Source organism: Rhinoderma darwinii, chromosome 1 (assembly GCF_050947455.1).
Source record: "Rhinoderma darwinii isolate aRhiDar2 chromosome 1, aRhiDar2.hap1, whole genome shotgun sequence".
Classification (NCBI taxonomy): Eukaryota; Metazoa; Chordata; class Amphibia; order Anura; family Rhinodermatidae; genus Rhinoderma; species Rhinoderma darwinii.
In genome coordinates, this window is record NC_134687.1 from 499,152,139 (window position 1) to 499,169,576 (window position 17,438).

Sequence of the window (17,438 nt, forward strand, 5' to 3'; positions counted from 1 at the left end):
CCACTTTGTGCCCCTCAAAAAACTACCCAATGCTGACGTTAGCTACCTTGTTTGTCAAACACATCCTGCGTCTCCATGGGGTCCCTGTCAATATTGTTTCTGACAGAGGGGTACAATTTGTTTCTTTGTTTTGGAGAGCCTTCTGTAAAAAGTTGGAGATTGATCTGTCCTTCTCCTCTGCCTTCCATCCTGAAACTAAAGGCCAAACCGAGAGGACTAATCAGTCTCTAGAACAATATTTAAGGTGTTTTATCTCTGACTGTCAATATGATTGGGTCTCATTCATTCTCCTCGCCGAATTTTCCCTTAATAACCGGGTCAGTAACTCGTCAGGGGTCTCCCCCTTTTTCTGTAATTTTGGGTTTAATCCACGGTTCTCCGTTTCACCTGGTAGTTCCAACAATCCCGAGGTAGAGGTCGTTCATCGGGAACTGTGCACAGTCTGGGCCCAGGTTCAGAAGAACCTAGAGGCGTCCCAGAGCATACAAAAAACTCAGGCAGATAGAAGACGTTCTGCTAACCCCTTGTTTATGGTCGCGGATCTGGTGTGGCTATCGTCTAAGAACTTGCGCCTTAAAGTCCCGTCCAAGAAGTTTGCTCCCCGGTTTATAGGGCCATACAAGGTCATTGAAGTCCTCAATCCTGTCTCCTTCCGACTGGAGTTGCCCCCATCTTTTCGAGTACACGACGTGTTTCATGCCTCCCTCCTTAAACGCTGCTCCCCGTCCTTGGCTCCCTCGAGGAAACCTCCTGTCCCCGTTCTCACCCCTGAGGAGAGGACTTGGGTACCCGCCCGGGATGTTCACGCTGGGGTATTGGTCAGGAGGTTCCACCTTCGTTTCACCAATAAACCAGGTCTATCTAGAAAGGGTCCGGTGGCCCCTCATAAAAGGGGGGGGGTACTGTTAAGGATCCGCCAGGCACAGCTTCTGTATCCACGTCCATAGGTAATCAGTCTGCACCTGCTTCTATGTCTGTGAGACTGACTCCATCTTCCACCACTCAGGATGGCAGGCTTAGGAGTGGGAGAGCCTATCACAGTCTGGCCAGATGGAGCTAGCTCCCGCCCTCTGTCTATTTATACCTGCCTTTCCTGCTCCTCCTTGCTTGTGAATCTTCTCTTTTGGTTTCCTGGCCCTGCTGCAGCTTCTGTACTATTTGACCCTGCTTCATATGACCCTGGCTTACTGACTACTCTTCTGCTCTGCGTTTGGTACCTCGTACTCTCCTGGTTTGACTCGGCTCGTTTACTTCTCTTGTTGCTCACGGTGTTGCCGTGGGCAACTGCCCCGTTTCCCTTTATTCTGTGTTTCCTTGTCTGGTTGTCTGTCGTGCACTTACTGAGTGTAGGGACCGTCACCCAGTTGTACCCCGTCGCCTAGGGCGGGTCGTTGCAAGTAGGCAGGGACTAGAGTGTAGATTAGGGCTCACTTGTCTGTTTCCCTATCCCTGTCATTACAGAAAGATTAAGAGAACTAAATCTATTTAGCCTTGAAAAAAAGACGACTAAGGGGGGACATGATTAACTTATATAAATCTATTAATGGCACATACAAAAAATATGGTGAAATCCTGTTCCATGTAAAACCCACTCAAAAAACAAGGGGGCACTCCCTCCGCCTGGAGAAAAAAAGGTTCAACCTGCAGAGGCGACAAGCCTTCTTTACCGTGAGAACTGTGAATCTATGGAATAGTCTACCGCAGGAGCTGGTCACAGCAGGGACAGTAGATGGCTTTAAAAAAAGGGTTAGATAATTTCTTAGAACAAAAAAATATAACCTCTTATGTGTAGAAATGTTTTACTTCCCTTTTCCCATCCCTTGGTTGAACTTGATGGACATGTCTTTTTTCAAACGTACGAACTATGTAACATCTAAGTTATAAACATAGATGTGATTGGTAACAGCTTGTTCCTGCGTGTCAGAAACACGCAGGGCCCGCTGACACTGAACCCATGTACAGGATTCAGCGAACGATACAGCGGCTCTGTATACAGGATACAAAGCAGCTGTATCTCAAAAAGTAAAAATATTTTTTAATAAAATGTAATTACAATGTTGCACCAAATACACTGACATTTTTATTAAAAAAATATAAAAAAGTAAATACATTTATTTTTAAGGTGTACATAGCCTTTAAGCTCAATAATAAAACAGTATGCAGTCAGTGCCTAAGCTCCCTCTGTTATATTTTAAATATCTGCCTATATATATGCTTATAGAGGGAATTTGGAGCGCTCTATAACAAAAAGAAGAGAGCTCTGACCTTTAAAGGCTCCACATGCTATGAACCGAAATGTCCCTTTGTGGTGTTATTGTGTGGAACAATAAAGAAAGAATCTCAGTATTAATATGCTGACATCTCTTTATTGGGGTTTGATTGTGATAAAATAACCTAGCCTTCTGAAGACGGACTTTTACATGTTTCAGGTGAAATCGGGGCAGTCAGGGAATTGTACATTTTGCGGTGCTGATTCAATATTTTCTATTTCTTTTTATGGTGTTAAAAAGTGAACATTTAAGTTGACGTTCAACATAGGATGTGGTTGGAGGGTACTTATTCTTGACTTACTGTGTACATTGGCAAAGATACAGCAATAACAGTTCTTAACGTCTAAAATAGTGTTGATAATGTGCAAACACTATAATAACATGTGGAAGAAAAATCAAACATACCTAGATAAACGCATCCACCAATTCCAATGAGAGACGCAGCACTATGGTACAAAGGCAGAGTGACATACACTATGTCATCCGGGGTGCCTCCAAATGCCCATATGCCAGCAGCCCCTCGCAGTGCTTGTAGCTGACTAATAACAGCTGCTTTAGGGAGACCTGTAGGAAATAAAGAACATTTTCTCATTTAACGCTATGTTTCTGTAGTCCATTTATCAAAGCAATATCTATACAGATCAACATCATATAGCATAACAGATGAATCCCATATTTACTCAAATTTTATCTAGAGGTTAAATTAATAACACGCAGCCTATGGACTAGTGTGGCGCTGTTTCTGGACGAAAGAAGTCACTTTTTTAAAATCTCATGCAACTCCTTTAATTGTAAACAGCATATAATTTAAAGTAGGGGACCTACCGACAATTACTTTATAAAAATAGTTAAATAATAAAGTCAGATCATGGAATGTGGATTCATAGGGTTAACTGTAGACATTTCATCAGTAATATTCTTTTTCTTCCCAGATATCGAAATTATAAACTTTTGCGCTATTTCTTAAAGTTTTTAAATATAATAAATGTGCATTACATAACAGGTCAATACAGGATATCACATGTTCATACCTGTAGTCCCTGAGGTGAAAATGAACAGTGTTGCAGCTTTTATGCTGCTGACAAAGCCCAGACTTTGGGGCACAGGCTCATCCGTTACATCTTCGAGTTTGTCTAGAATAGTGTCCGCACCTGGAAGAGTTGTTTCTGCAGCCATTACCCAAACTGAAATGTTGTCTTCCTGTAGACTTGGCAGGATTTCTTCCAATGATTCAAGCATATCTTGTAAAATAAATCAAATAAATAGATCAATCAATTAATTAACCAATAAACAATGTTTCTATTCATTGTTTTTTTTCAGAAAACATCAACCACTTAAAAATGCAGACAATTTTGGCCTTGAAGACACAGGTAATGTTTCAATTTGATTCACTGTTTTCCGACAGCCACAACGATTTTTAATTTATTATTTACATACATACTGTATATGATTGCTTGTTCTTTGTGGGGTGAGTTGTATCATTTGAATGCACCATTTTGGTGTCCATATATCTTAGCTTTTAACTTGCATATTTAAAAAAAAAAAAAAAAAAAAAAAGCAATTCCCTAATTTTTGCTGTTCACCATGGAGTATAAATAATGTATTAACTTTATACTGCGGGTTGTTACGTTTAAGGGATACCAAACATACATATTTTTTTTATGTTTGTTCACTTTTAAATGCTCTTTACTTGTCTGTCTGTTTTACTATTTTAATTTTAACAAATAATGCATCGGAATATCCCTTTGACTTGATCAGAACTGAGCTTAGAAGATCGCTCAGGAGCGCTGCAGACCGATGCTTCAGAGGAGCTCACTGATGAATTCGGCTGTGAATGGGATTCTGCAGCTTCTATATACTGTGATACATAGAAGCTGCTGAAGTGAAATGATGAATTTTTTTTAAATCAAATTAACTTAGAAAAGTTATTTTAAATAAATGCATTTTATTCAAACAAATAAATAAATAAATAAATAAATAAAGACCCTTAAATGGCAGACTTCCGGTTCCATAAGTGTACGGTGCAAGGCACCAAGGGGTAAAGATGTAGTCTGGTTGTACAAACTCTCCTCAATATGGGCTGCTCCTCAATGTAAGCTAGGGGATTAGGATATGTTTCTTAACCCCAAATAGCCAACCTGTCATCCATTCTGTGTATGTTTCTCAGTTTCTCAGTCCCTCCATGTTTCACACACTTGCACCCCATTATCCATTTATTTCTATTGAGGCACTTCTCATTACTGCCCCCTATACTTCACTTATAGTATTACACTTGCACACACACTATTCATTTATTATTTCTTACTACACATCCCATGCATCACACACACCACTCCCCTCAAGACTGGTGGAAGTGGCTATTATTATTTAAAGCACCTTCTCACTCTCCTTAATCAGCGTTTCTGACCTGGCTGTGTCCATTTGTAAGTATGGCCTTTTTCTGTGTTTTTGTGTATATATGTCCCCTTGTTTTTATCTGTTTGGTTTGTATATCAGGAACATTAAGTTCCAGTTAGGGAGTTAGGGACTCGCAAGTCTGGGGAACCTTGTCGTGGATGGCGAGCTTGCGTCCTTTTGGCCAAAATGATTACTAATACCCCAGGTATTTTTCATTATTACGTATATTCGCTTCTCTTGGACACAGCCGGGTCTTTGATGCTGGGAGAGCATGGTGTGTTGTTGTTTGGCATAGCAAGCAGGGTAGCCCGCTCTATGAACTATCAAGGCGTCACAAATAGGCTTCTACCTGGCTATACACGTTGTGCCTCATGACGTACACACTATCCCTCCATGTTTCACACACTTGCACCCCATTATCCATTTATTTCTATTGAGGCACTTCTCATTACTGCCCCCTATACTTCACTTATAGTATTACACTTGCACACACACTATTCATTTATTATTTCTTACTACACATCCCATGCACCACACACACCACTCCCCTCAAGACTAGTGGGAGTGGCTATTATTATTTAAAGCACCTGCTCACTCTCCTTCATCAGCGTTTCTGACCTGGCTGTGTCCATTTGTAAGTATGGCCTTTTTCGGTGTTTTTGTATATGTCCCCTTGTTTTTATCTGTTTCTCAGTTTTAACTAATTCCTGTCTACATACAGCATTAGGAATCATTTTAAATAAGCACAAAAAACTCTATAATTCTATATAAATGTTGAATCCAACTAGCTCCTGGCCACAATAGAACTTAAAGACATTGTCCACCTTTTAACGTCATGCCATTTTTTAGGTCCAACATTCTGTGCAGATTATTCTTTAAATAAAAAATGTAGTAAAATAACGGTTAAACCTGCATGTAACTAACATGCAACATTACTGTTTCTTTTCTGATGTCTGTCACCCTAATAATGAACTATTATTATTAATATTATTATTTCAATATAATGATAATAATATATTGCAAAAATTCTATAAACTATTTGTGTACCCACACTTACCCATACAGCTTAGGTTTCTGTTATTGTGCTCCGTCATAGGAAAACACAAAAATTACAGCAGTGACGAATCCGTCACATGACGGACACCAACAGCACCGTTGTGGTTTACGTCTCTTTGTTGGACAAAATAGCGCTGCATGCTACGCTATTTTGTCTGGAATTTTAAACCAAACCATGACGTGAACACAGCCTTAGGCCAGATTTACACGAGCGTGTGCGTTTTGCGCGCGCAAAAAATGCGGCGTTTCGCCCGCGCAAAAGGTACTTAACAGCTCCGTGTGTCACCCTCGTATGATGCGTGGCTGCGTTATTTTTGCGCAGCCGCCATCATTATGACACTCTGTTTGTATGTTTGTAAACAGAAAAGCACGTGTTTACATTCATACTTTTTACTGCTGTTGTGCGAATCACGCGCGTCACACGGAAGTGCTTCCGTGTGCTGCGCATGATTTTCACGCACCCATTGACTTCAATGGGTGCGTGATGTGCGAACATCACACAAATATTTGACATGTCGTGAGTTTTACGCAGCGGACTCACGCTGCGTGAAACTCACGAACAGTCTGCACGGCCCCATAGACTAATATAGGTCCGTGCGAGGCGCGTGAAAATCACGTGCGTTGCACGGACTTATTACACGTTCGTCTAAATAAGCCCTAACTCTGTGGATCTTAAATTATGATTTTTATGTTTGCACATCATCCATAGAGTCACTTGTATGGTTGAACATGCCTTTCAGACAGTGCTGAATAAAATAATAATAATAATAATAATAATAATAATTTTTATTTATATAGCACCAACATATTCCGCAGCACTTTAGAGTTCAGGGGGTACATTGTACAGACAAAATAAGACATTACATATTGAAAAGACGAATTTACATTCAAACAGGAGGAGTGAGGACACTGCTCACAAGAGCTTGCAATTTATTTACAAAGTGTAAAAAATGCTTAAGCACAATAGTCCAGCCATCTTTTATACATATGGGGTAGTATACATAAAGCTGCATGAGCCGGTCACTAGGGATGTCACGATACCAGAATTTGGACTTTGATACCGATACTTTGTGTAGTATTGCGATTTCGATACCAAAACGATACTTTGCCAACAGTAATAAAAAAAAAAGTTCTTCCATTTTCTGATGTGAGGCACGAGATGTGATCAATTTTGAATGTGCCTCACATTAATAGTAATTAACCCCATCATGTTTTCCAGTCATAATTGGTTAATGTGTAAGGTACATGATGGGGTTAATTACTATTAATGTGAGGCACATGGAGGTTAAATTCATCACACCTCGTGCCTCAAAATAAGTGAAAGAAAGCAGTTTTTATTTTATTTTTTTACAGTGTACACATCATAAATGATGCAAAAAAATAGTTGTGCAGGTTATTACGGCCGCGCCAATACCGAATATGTGTATATTTTATGTATTGAGACTTACTTTAATGTTTATTGTAAAAAATGTGGATGTGTATTTTTTAAAATTTAATATTGCCTCTATGTTTTTACTTTATCTTTAAACTTTAATGTACTAGCATATATCTATATGCCAATACATTAGCCTGTGTACGGATAGTACACAGGTAGTTGTTAGGGCATACCTAAGTATGCCCTAACAGGAAATATGGTAAGACAGACCTGGGATCCTTCAATGGAGCATGGGCTGTCTGCCCATATATGGTATGGCCCTCAATCGTTTCACAGGGATTCCCTTCTCATTTACCTCTGAATGCTGTGGTCATCTTTGATCGCAGCATTCAGGAGAATAGCGGTGGAGATGAGAGGTTTCTCTGAACTCCGCTGTTATAGAGTGGGGGCTGCGGCTGTGTAACACAGCCATTGCCCCGCTCCTTACATTAAGTGCGCGCGCGGTCAGCATGAGGTGACGCGGCCGGCGCTGCACCAATGAGCGGTGGTTCAGGCATGGGGGTGTTTTGCAGTGCGCCCGCCATGTTTCGTCTTCAGTGCCACCGCTCATTAGTGCAGCGTTGGCCGCATCACATCATGCTGACCGCGCACACACACACACTTGTCAGGACTCAGGAGAGGGCCTATGACTGTATTACACAGCTGCAGCCCCGCTCTCATACATTCATGTATTACTATACTAAGCTGTGCAGCCGCACAGCTTAGTATAAAAATACATGAAGTAACGGTATCGAACCGTTTGGGGGTGCACGGTATCGAAACAGTATCGAAGTTTTGATGCATCTTGCATCCCTGCCAGTCACCAATCAGTGTCAGTGTATGACAGACATGAAGTGTATTAGGGTGCAAGGAGTGTGGGGGATACTGCTGAATGAAGGGGCCTCATTATTAATGTAAAGGGGGGCCAGGGAAAGGAATAGGCCTGTCTAATAAGATGTGTTTTCAGGGCACGTCTAAACTGTGGAAGTTGGGAATTATTCTGATTGTCTGGGGTAGCGCATTCCAGAGGACTGGTGCAGCACAAGAAAAATCTTGGAGACGGGAGTGGGAGGTTTGGATTATGGCAGATGTTAATCTGAGGTCGTTGGCAGAATGTAGAGCGGTAAACAGAGCTAAGGGAGCTGTAAGGTGGTGCAGCACTGTGGAGAGCTTTGTGGGTCAGAGTAATAAGTTTGAATTTAATTCTGAAGAGTATGGGCAACCAGTGCAGTGACTGGCAGAGGGTAGAAGCTTTGGTATAGGGCTTGGTCAGAAAGATGAGCTTAGCTGCTCAATTAAAGATCGATTGGATATAGGAGAGTTTAGTGAATGGAAGACCGATTAGTAATGAGTTACAGTAATCAAGACGAGCGTGAATCAGAGCGACAATGAGCGTTTTGGCTGTTTCCAGAGGAAGAAAAGGGCGGATTCTGGAGATGTTTTTAAGGTGAAAGTGACGGGAGCGTGAAAGTGATTGAATGTGTGAAGTAAAGGAAAGATCTGATTAAAAAATAACCCCAAGACAGCGGGCGTGCTGCCTAGGAGCTATGGTAGTGCCACGCACTGAGATGGAGACATCAGGTTTAGGTAAGTTAGTAGATGGTGGGGAAACATTGAGCTCAGTTTTAGAAAGATTTAGTTTCAGATAGAGAGAGGACATGATGTTAAAAACAGCGGATAGACAATCACTGGTGTTTTGTATTACAGCAGGGGTGATGTAATGTGAGGAGGTATATAATTGGGTTTCATCAGCGTAGTGATGGTACTGGAAGCCAAATCTGCTGATGGTTTGTCCAATAGGGGCTGTGTAGAGAGAAAACAGAAGCTGACCTAGGACTGATTCCTGGGGAACCTGGATAGATAGGAAGAGGAGAAGAAGTACAACCAGCAAATGACACACTGAACGAGCAGTCAGAGAGATAGGAAGAAAACCAAGAGAGAGCTGTGTCTTTAAGGCCAATAGAGTGGAGCATGTTAAAGAGGCTCTGTCACCAGATTTTGCAACCCCTATCTGCTATTGCTACATCGACTTACCTGCTAACGCCGATGCTGCTGCAGAATCAACTGAAGCCTCTGGTGCCGATGTGTCCTCGCTCGTCTGACACGATGCAGGACCTGTGAGTGACGTCACAGCGTGATCTGGCAGAAGCTGGGCGTTCTGAAGAGAAGTGGATGATACTTCTCATCACAACGCCCAGCTAGTAAAAGTATTAAAAACGCCCCGATGTACGCACATAATACACGCCCACTTGGACTTTTACTTTTAAACACACCCACTTGGACTTTTGCAAGCCTCATTTGCATAACTACAAAAATGGTCATAACTTGGCCAAAAATGCTCGTTTTTTAAAAATAAAAACGTTACTGTAATCTACATTGCAGCGCCTATCTGCTGCAATAGCAGATAGGGGTTGCAAAATCTGGTGACAGAGCCTCTTTAAGTAGGAGTTTGTGGTCTACAGTGTCAAAGGATGCAGAGAGATCCAGAAGAATCAGTAGAGAGTATTTGTCGTTAGATTTAGCCACCAAGAGATCGTTTGAGACTTTAGTAAGGGCAGTTTCTGTGGAGTGTTGAGTGCGGAAACCACATTGTAAGGCGTCAAGAAATTAGTTAATAGCGAGATAGCGGATAAGGTGATAGTAGACTACACATTCCAGGAGTTTGGAGATAAAGCGGAGATTAGAGACTGGTCGGTAGTTAGCAGCGCTGGATGAGACAAGAGTTGTTTTTTTCAGTAATGGATTTATAACGGCATGTTTAAAAGAGGAGGGAAAGATTCCAGAAGAAAGGGAGAGGTTAAAAATTTAAGTCAGGTGACTAGTGAGAGCCGGGGAGAGGGATTGGACGAAGTGTGAGGGGATAGGGTCACTGGGGCCGGTAGGACAAGAAGAAGAATGGAGCCTAGAGACTTCTTCTTCTGTTGTTGGATCAAATGCTGAAAGTAAAGAAGAGGGAGTGCGGGAGGGAAGGGGATCGGTGCCTGAGGGGACTGGGAGATAATATCATGCTGGATGTTGTCAATTTTAACTTTAAAATAAGTGGCCAGGTCTTCAGTACTGAGATCTGTGATTGGCGTCTGCACTTTAGGACTAAGGAGGGAGTGAAAAGTATCAAAGAGGCGTTTTGCATTATGAGATAGTGTGGAGATGAGAGAAGTGAAATAGACTTGTTTGGCTCTGTGAAGGGCAGAGTTATAAGTTCTCAGCATAAATTTGTAATGGAGGAAGTCTGCTGACAAGTGCGATTTTCTCCACAGACGTTCATCTCAAGCACCGCTGAAGGAACTGGGATTGAGGCGTGTGCCAGGGTTCTGTACGTCTTTGCCGGGTAGTTCGGAGTGTAAGGGGGGCTGCTTCATACAATGAATTTATGAGAGTGTTATTGTAATGTTTGGTGACCATATTGGGACAGGAGAGGGAAGAGATAGGGGACAAAGTGGACTGTAGACTGTCTATGAGTTGCTGGGTGTTAATGTCATGTAGATTTCTGTATGTCTGATAGGTAGGCATGTCCTGTGGAGGCAGAGAATTTTTGATAGTAAATGAGAGAAGGTTGTGATCAGAGAGTGGGAGAGGGGAATTATTAAAGTCAGAAACTGAGCAGAGAGACAGAAGACCTGGTCAAGTGCATGCCCGTCTTCACTGGCGTAGCTATAGGGGTCGCAGCGGTCGCAATTGCGACCGGGCCCCGAAGCCAGGGGGGCCCACGGCCCCCCGCACCACATCAATAAAAAGTTACTATAGTAACTCGGGCAGCGGGCCCCTGTTACTATAGTAACATATTTTACTTACCTTCCTGGTTCCGGATCGCAGCGGAGGTCCTGACGTCAGGCGCTGTGCGCAGCGCATGACGTCACAGCGCTATGCGCCGCGCACAGCATCGAGACGACAGAACTCCCGCCGCGGCCGAAGAGGAAGGTAAGGTTAGCCCTGACTGGCGGCGTCCGACTCCCGGGACCCGCCAATCAGCTGTTTTGAAGGGGCCGCAGCACTCGTACGAGAGCTGCTCCCCTTCATTCCTGTCACTTCATTCCGGTCACACTGTGAATCCCTGTCGGCGATTCTCAGTGTGAGCGAGTAGTGAAATGAAGGGGAAGCAGCTCTCGTACGAGTGCTGCGGCCCCTTCAAAACAGCTGATTTGTGGGTCCCGGGAGACGGACCCCGACACATCAGCTATTGATGGCCTATCCTGAGGATAGGCCATCAATGTTTAGGGACTGTACAACCCCTAAGCCTACGATGTAGCAGGCTTAGGGGGCCCATGAGACAGGATCACAGATTGTGTGATCCTGTCTGCTGGGCCCTGTATCTAAGCCAATCACATGGTAGGCTTAGATACATGGCCCATGCATGATCCTGTCTGCTGGGCCCTGTATCTAAGCCAATCACATGGTAGGCTTAGATACATGGCCCATGCGTGATCCTGTCTGCTGGGCCCTGTATCTAAGCCAATCACATGGTAGGCTTAGATACATGTCGCATGTGTGATCCTGTCTGATGGGCCCTGTATATAAGCCTACCACACTGTAGGTTTAGATACAGGGCCCCAGCACACAGTAATCTTATACTGTATAAGATTACTGTCTGCTGGACCCTGTATCTAAGCCTACGTTGTGGTAGGCTTAGCTACAGGGTCCCACAGACAGTATCACACATGGGCCCTGTATCCAAGCCTAACACACGTGTTACTAATCATTTTTTGTGTGTTTTCTTACAGGTTCGGTCGTTGGACTACGGCGGATTCCAGGACTACTTCGATGACAGCTTTTTTTTTATTATCAATAAAATGGTTAATGAGGGTTGTGTGTTTTTTTTTATTTCAATAAAATATTTTTTCTATGTCTTTGTGTTTTTTTTTAAACTATATTACTACCGCCTTAGTAATGGCCGCCGGCTGATTGACAGCATCCATTGCTAAGGCGGGGCTTAGTGTTAGCCGATGCAGAGGCTAACACTAACCCCCTTTATTACCCCGGTACCCACCGCCACCAGGGGTGCTGGGAAGAGCCGGGTACCATCCAGTACCTGACCATCTGTAGTGATGGTCGGCCACTGGGGTGGCCGCAGGCTGGTATTATCAGGAGGGGAAAGGCCAGATACAGTGGCCCTTCCCACCCTGGTGATGCTAGGCTGCTGCTGCTTTATTGTATCTGGCTGGTTATGAAAAATGGGGGGGACCCCACGTCATTTAAAAATAAATAAATAATTGGATGTGGGGTCCCCCCCAATTTTCATAACCAGCCAGATACAACACAGCAGCAGCAGGCAGCATTACAAGGGTGGGAAGGGCCATTGTTTTTGGCCTTCCCCAGCCTAATACTACCAGCCTGCGGCCGCCCTGGTGTCTGACCGTCACTGCAGATGGTCGGGTACTGGTTCGTACCCGGCTCTTCCCAGTACCCCTGGTGGCGGTCGGTACCGGGGTAATAATGGGGGTTAGTGTAGCCTCTGCACCGGCTAACATTAAGCCCCGCCTTAGTAATGGAGGTTGTCAATCAGCCAGCGGCCATTACTAAGGCGGTGATAATAAAGTTTCAAAAGATACAAGCACATAGAAAAAATATTTTATTGAAATAAAAAAACACAACCCTCATTAACCATTTTATTGAGAATAAAAAAAACGCCGTCATTGAAGGCCTCGCATCCGAAGTCCAACAACCGAACCTGTAAAAAAACACAAACACACAAAAATAATCAGTAACACATAAAGAAGCAAAATTATTATTCTTACCTATCCTGGGTCCAGCGCTGGAGATGCAATGTCAGCGAGCTGGGCCCTGTATCTAATCCAATCATGTGTGATACTGTCTGCTGAGCTGTGTATCTAATCCAATCATGTGTGATACTGTCTGCTGGGCCCTGTATCTAATCGTATCTTGTATGATACTGTCTGCTGGGCCCTATATCTAATCCGATCATGTGTGATACTGCCTTCTGAGCCACTGTATCTAATCCTATCATGTGTGGTACTGTCTGCTGAGCCACTGTATCTAATCCTATCATGTGTGATACTGCCTTCTGAGCCACTGTATCTAATCCTATCATGTGTGATACTGCCTTCTGAGCCACTGTATCTAATCCTATCATGTGTGATACTGTCTGCTGGGCCACTGCATCTAATCCTATCCATAGTTTATAGGGTCCTATACACACATTTTTTTTGGGCGGACACATATGTATTGGGGCTATTTCCCTGACATTTTAAGCCCTGAGGGTATGTTCACAGCAGCGTCCGTTACGGCTGAAATTACGGTGCTGTTTTCAGGAGGAAACAGCACCGTAATTTCAGCCGTAATGGCATGTGCAGGCGTCTTTCGCTGTTACGGAGCTGTTTTTCTATGGAGTCCATGGAAAACGGCTCCATTTACGTCTGAAGAAGTGACAGGCACTTCTTTGACGCGGGCGTCTTTTTTACGCGCCGCCTTTTGACAGCGGCGCGTAAAAAAAAATGACCGGCGGCACAGAACATCGTAAGACCCATTCAAATGAATGGGCAGATGTTTGCCAACTCTTTTGAGCCGCATTTTCGGACGTAATTCAATGCTAAAACGCCCGAATTACGTCCGTAAATAGGGTGTGTGAACCCAGCCTTAGTGACGCCCCCGGCTGCTAGTGCTGCATTGTTGGGTCACTTAGGAGACCCAGCGATGCAGCTGAAAGCTGCGGACCGTCGGCCATGAGAAGTTTGCGGGGGGGGGGGGCCCAGTAAGAATTTTTGCATCGGGGCCCATGAGCCTTTAGCTACGCCCCTGCCCGTCTTCATGTGTAGGAGAGTTAGTAAGTTGTGACAGACCTAGGGAGGAGGTTAAAGATAGAAACTGGGAGGCAGATGAGGAGATTGGGTTATCAATGGGGATGTTAAAGTTACCCATGATGAGAGTTGGTGTTTCAGATGATAGGAATTGTGGAAGCCAGGCAGCAAAATGATCCAGGAATTGACGTGGTGAGCCCAGGGGGTGGTAGATAACTGCCACTCTGAGGGAGAATGGGCGAAAGAGCTTGAGGGTGTGGACATCAAAAGAGGGAAATGTGAGTGAGGGGACCGGGGGAATGGCCTGAAAAGTGCACTGTGCAGAAAGAAGTATACCTACTCCTCCACCCTGCCTGTTCTCTGGTCTAGGGGCATGAGAGAAATGAAGACCACCCTAAGATAGAGCAGCAGGGGAAGCAGTGTCAGACAGGTGAAGCCATGTTTCTGTAATAGCCAGGAGGTTGAGAGAGTTAGAAAGGAATAAGTCGTGAATAAAGGTGAGCTTGTTGCACACGGACCGAGAATTCCAGAGAGCACAGTTAAAAGAGACAGGAGAAGACGTACAAGAAATGTTAAGAAGGTTAGCAGGGTTTCTATGTGTGGCAGGGGAATATCTGTATATCTGTGAATATCTAAAAAGAGAACATTGTAAATTTACTTTGGTATTAAAGTTTAGTTCAAGGAAGACTAAATATTGAATTCATAAAACCTTTTTAAGAACTGCACCACTATTGCTACCATGCCATAAAAGTCTGGAATCACACATGCATATTTTGTGGCAGTATTTTGAGCCAATGCCAGGAGTGGATCTAAAAAGAAAGAAAAGTATAAAGGAAAGACTCACACGGGTTGGATATGCTGCGTAAAAGCATGCGTATCTGTCGCTGCTTCAGGGAATTCCATGCGATAAACTGCACCAAATTGTTGTGCAGTTTTTCGCCCGGCGTGTCCGCTGAAGAAACTGCAGCACCTAGCCAGCCTGCTAGCAGGCCAGCTTCCTGGGATAACATTTCATCCCAGGAGACCGCTACAGCCTGTGATTGTCTGCAGCGGCGGTCACATGGGATGAAGAGTCATTCCAGGAGGCCAGCCCTCTGACATAATCCAGGCCGGCCTTTTAGGATGACATTTCATCCTATTTGACCGCCGCTACAGCCTGTGATTGGCTGCAGCGGACACATGGGGTGAAACGTCATTCCAGGAGGCCGTGCTGGAAGTAGGAATACAGACAGACTTCTGGGTAAGAATGAGACTTTTTATTTTTCTGAGTTGTGTTTTTTGCGGCGGAATCGCTGTGAACCCGCCGAAAGAAATGCAACAACTGCTATTTGTTGCGAGTTTTACCTCTTTTTGAACTCAATGGGGAAAACCCGCAACAAATAAGCAGCGTTGCCGCAAATACAATTGACATTCTGCGGAATAAAATTTCTCAGAAATTGAAATGCGGTATGTTTTTTAATGTATTTGCGTAGACGCTGCTTATTTGGGGGGGGGGGGTTCTGGCCTAAGGGTGTGCATTGTTGCTTTAACATTTTCATTGTGATTTTAAATATTGCTGCACAACAGTTACATTTATGTAAAAAATGTGCAAAAAAAGCCAAGGAAATGACTCATGTAAATATTCCCTAAGGGTATGTTCACAGACAGGAACCTTTTTTGCTGAAATGTCTGCAACAAATCTTCTGTGTGTATATATATATACACCTATAAATTTGTGTTTTCTAATAAGTATTAGGTACACACCGGCTGTATGATGGACTGTAAACTCTAGTAGTCAGACAACCTGACCTCGTACCTCAAAAATAGCTAGAACACGCTAACAGAAACTATTTTTCATTTTTTTATATATATAGAGAAAGGTCAAGTGTATATGTAAAAGAATTCTAAGCGTCCTTCCTTATTACACTAGATCAATGCTTGTTGCAGTATATGTTGGTCTTTCCAGATTTGCACTCTTGGCTCAAGTTCTGTTATGAAATGCATGAGATTCGTAGTAAAAGAACACATGGCAGTGAGAACAGGAACAGGGCGTCACCTGACTGAGGCCCTGTTTTGTCATGAATTAACCACTTCATCACAGAGAATGCCATTTAAAGGGAAAGAAAAACCAAAAGTTTTTTTTGCACAAGTGTTACATTTAACAGTGCTATAATTTTTAAACAAAAGAATGTTTATTCCTGTGCAATATTTTATCTCTGGTTTATAGAATAATCCAATATACTGTGTGTGTGTGTGTGTGTGTGTGTGTGTGTGTGTGTGTGTGTGTGTGTGTGTGTGTGTGTGTGTGTGTGTGTGTGTGTATATATATATATATATATTTATATATTTATATATATCTGTATATATCTATAGCGTAAAAAGTGCAGCGAAAAACGCAGCGAAAAACGCGAGTGGCTTAAAAAACATCTGAAAATCAGGAGCTGTTTTTCCTTGAAAACAGCTCCGTATTTTCAGACATTTTTGAGATTGTATGTGCACATACCCTTAGGCTGGGTTCCCACAGCAAAAAGAACTACCATTGAAATCAATGGTAATTTAAACGGAAGCAATGTTTTCTGTTTTGACATTCGGTCTGATAGAAGAGACCTAAACGGGAGTCAACGGTAGTGTGAACTTAGCCTTAGGTACTCCATTCTAAAACTGTCACAATCTGCATATGTTTAACAATTGTTGGCTCAACAGTTATACATTTGAAAAGTATGTACTCCCATCTGACCCATATGAGGTCATCCTCCGTTTAGTGTTTCTCACTTGAGAACAGTAAATGGGATACAGTCCTCAGAATCACTTTGGCAAGGCCCATGTTAACTTAGAGATTCAACCAGGATAGAGACACAATATCCAATGTAAATTCAAAGACATAAGAAATAGCCTAACAGCCATATTTATTATCAGGGCATATCAATGGAAACAAGATGCTTCAGTCTCATATCATTTTTTTCCAAGTTTCCCAAATGTTGCCTTTCTATAGCTATGCCATGGTGGATTAATAAATATTGCTTTTATTACATTCCCAATGCCTTACAATTTACCTTTGGATGGCACAGGAGAAAGCTGTCAGGTAAAAGTGAATGGATCAGCATCAATCCCTTTCATTAACTAGCTGCATCTATTCTTTCTATGCAGTTTGAAATTCCCACCAGATTCTCACTGCCGGCTTCATTATATACTGATGTCAGATCAGGGAACAATTTGATAGAATATAGGCCCTATTCACATGAGCGTGTCTGATTTTAGTCTGCAAAAACAGGCCGTTTTTTTTATGCATATGACTGTCTGATTTGCGACCGTGAGGTTTTCCTGTGTCATACATTTTTTTTGTCCATGTTTCTCCTATGCAAGAAGCACATTTATTTAGCAACTGATACGTGAAAAACGGACAGCACATGGATGTCATCTGAGTGCTGTCCATCTTCTTCACACACCCATAGACTTAAATGGACGAGACTGGTCAGCAAAAACGGACCAGAATACCACATGCAGTGAGTTTCTCGCAACGGGGACACACTCTGTGAAAAAACACATATGTGTGAAAACCCTTATTGAATT

General features: G+C 43.0%; 1 protein-coding gene across 1 annotated transcript in view; it reads right to left on the minus strand.

Moving 5' to 3' along the window:
* SLC27A6 (solute carrier family 27 member 6) overlaps positions 1-17,438 on the minus strand; it is a 98,527-nt gene that overhangs the window by 79,828 nt on the left and 1,261 nt on the right. The window contains exons 3-4 of the mRNA XM_075835818.1: positions 3,302-3,511; positions 2,676-2,834 (exon numbers count right to left, since the gene is read on the minus strand). Of these exons, the coding sequence (XP_075691933.1) occupies positions 2,676-2,834; positions 3,302-3,511 (369 nt within the window). The remainder of the gene's footprint in view (positions 1-2,675; positions 2,835-3,301; positions 3,512-17,438) is intronic.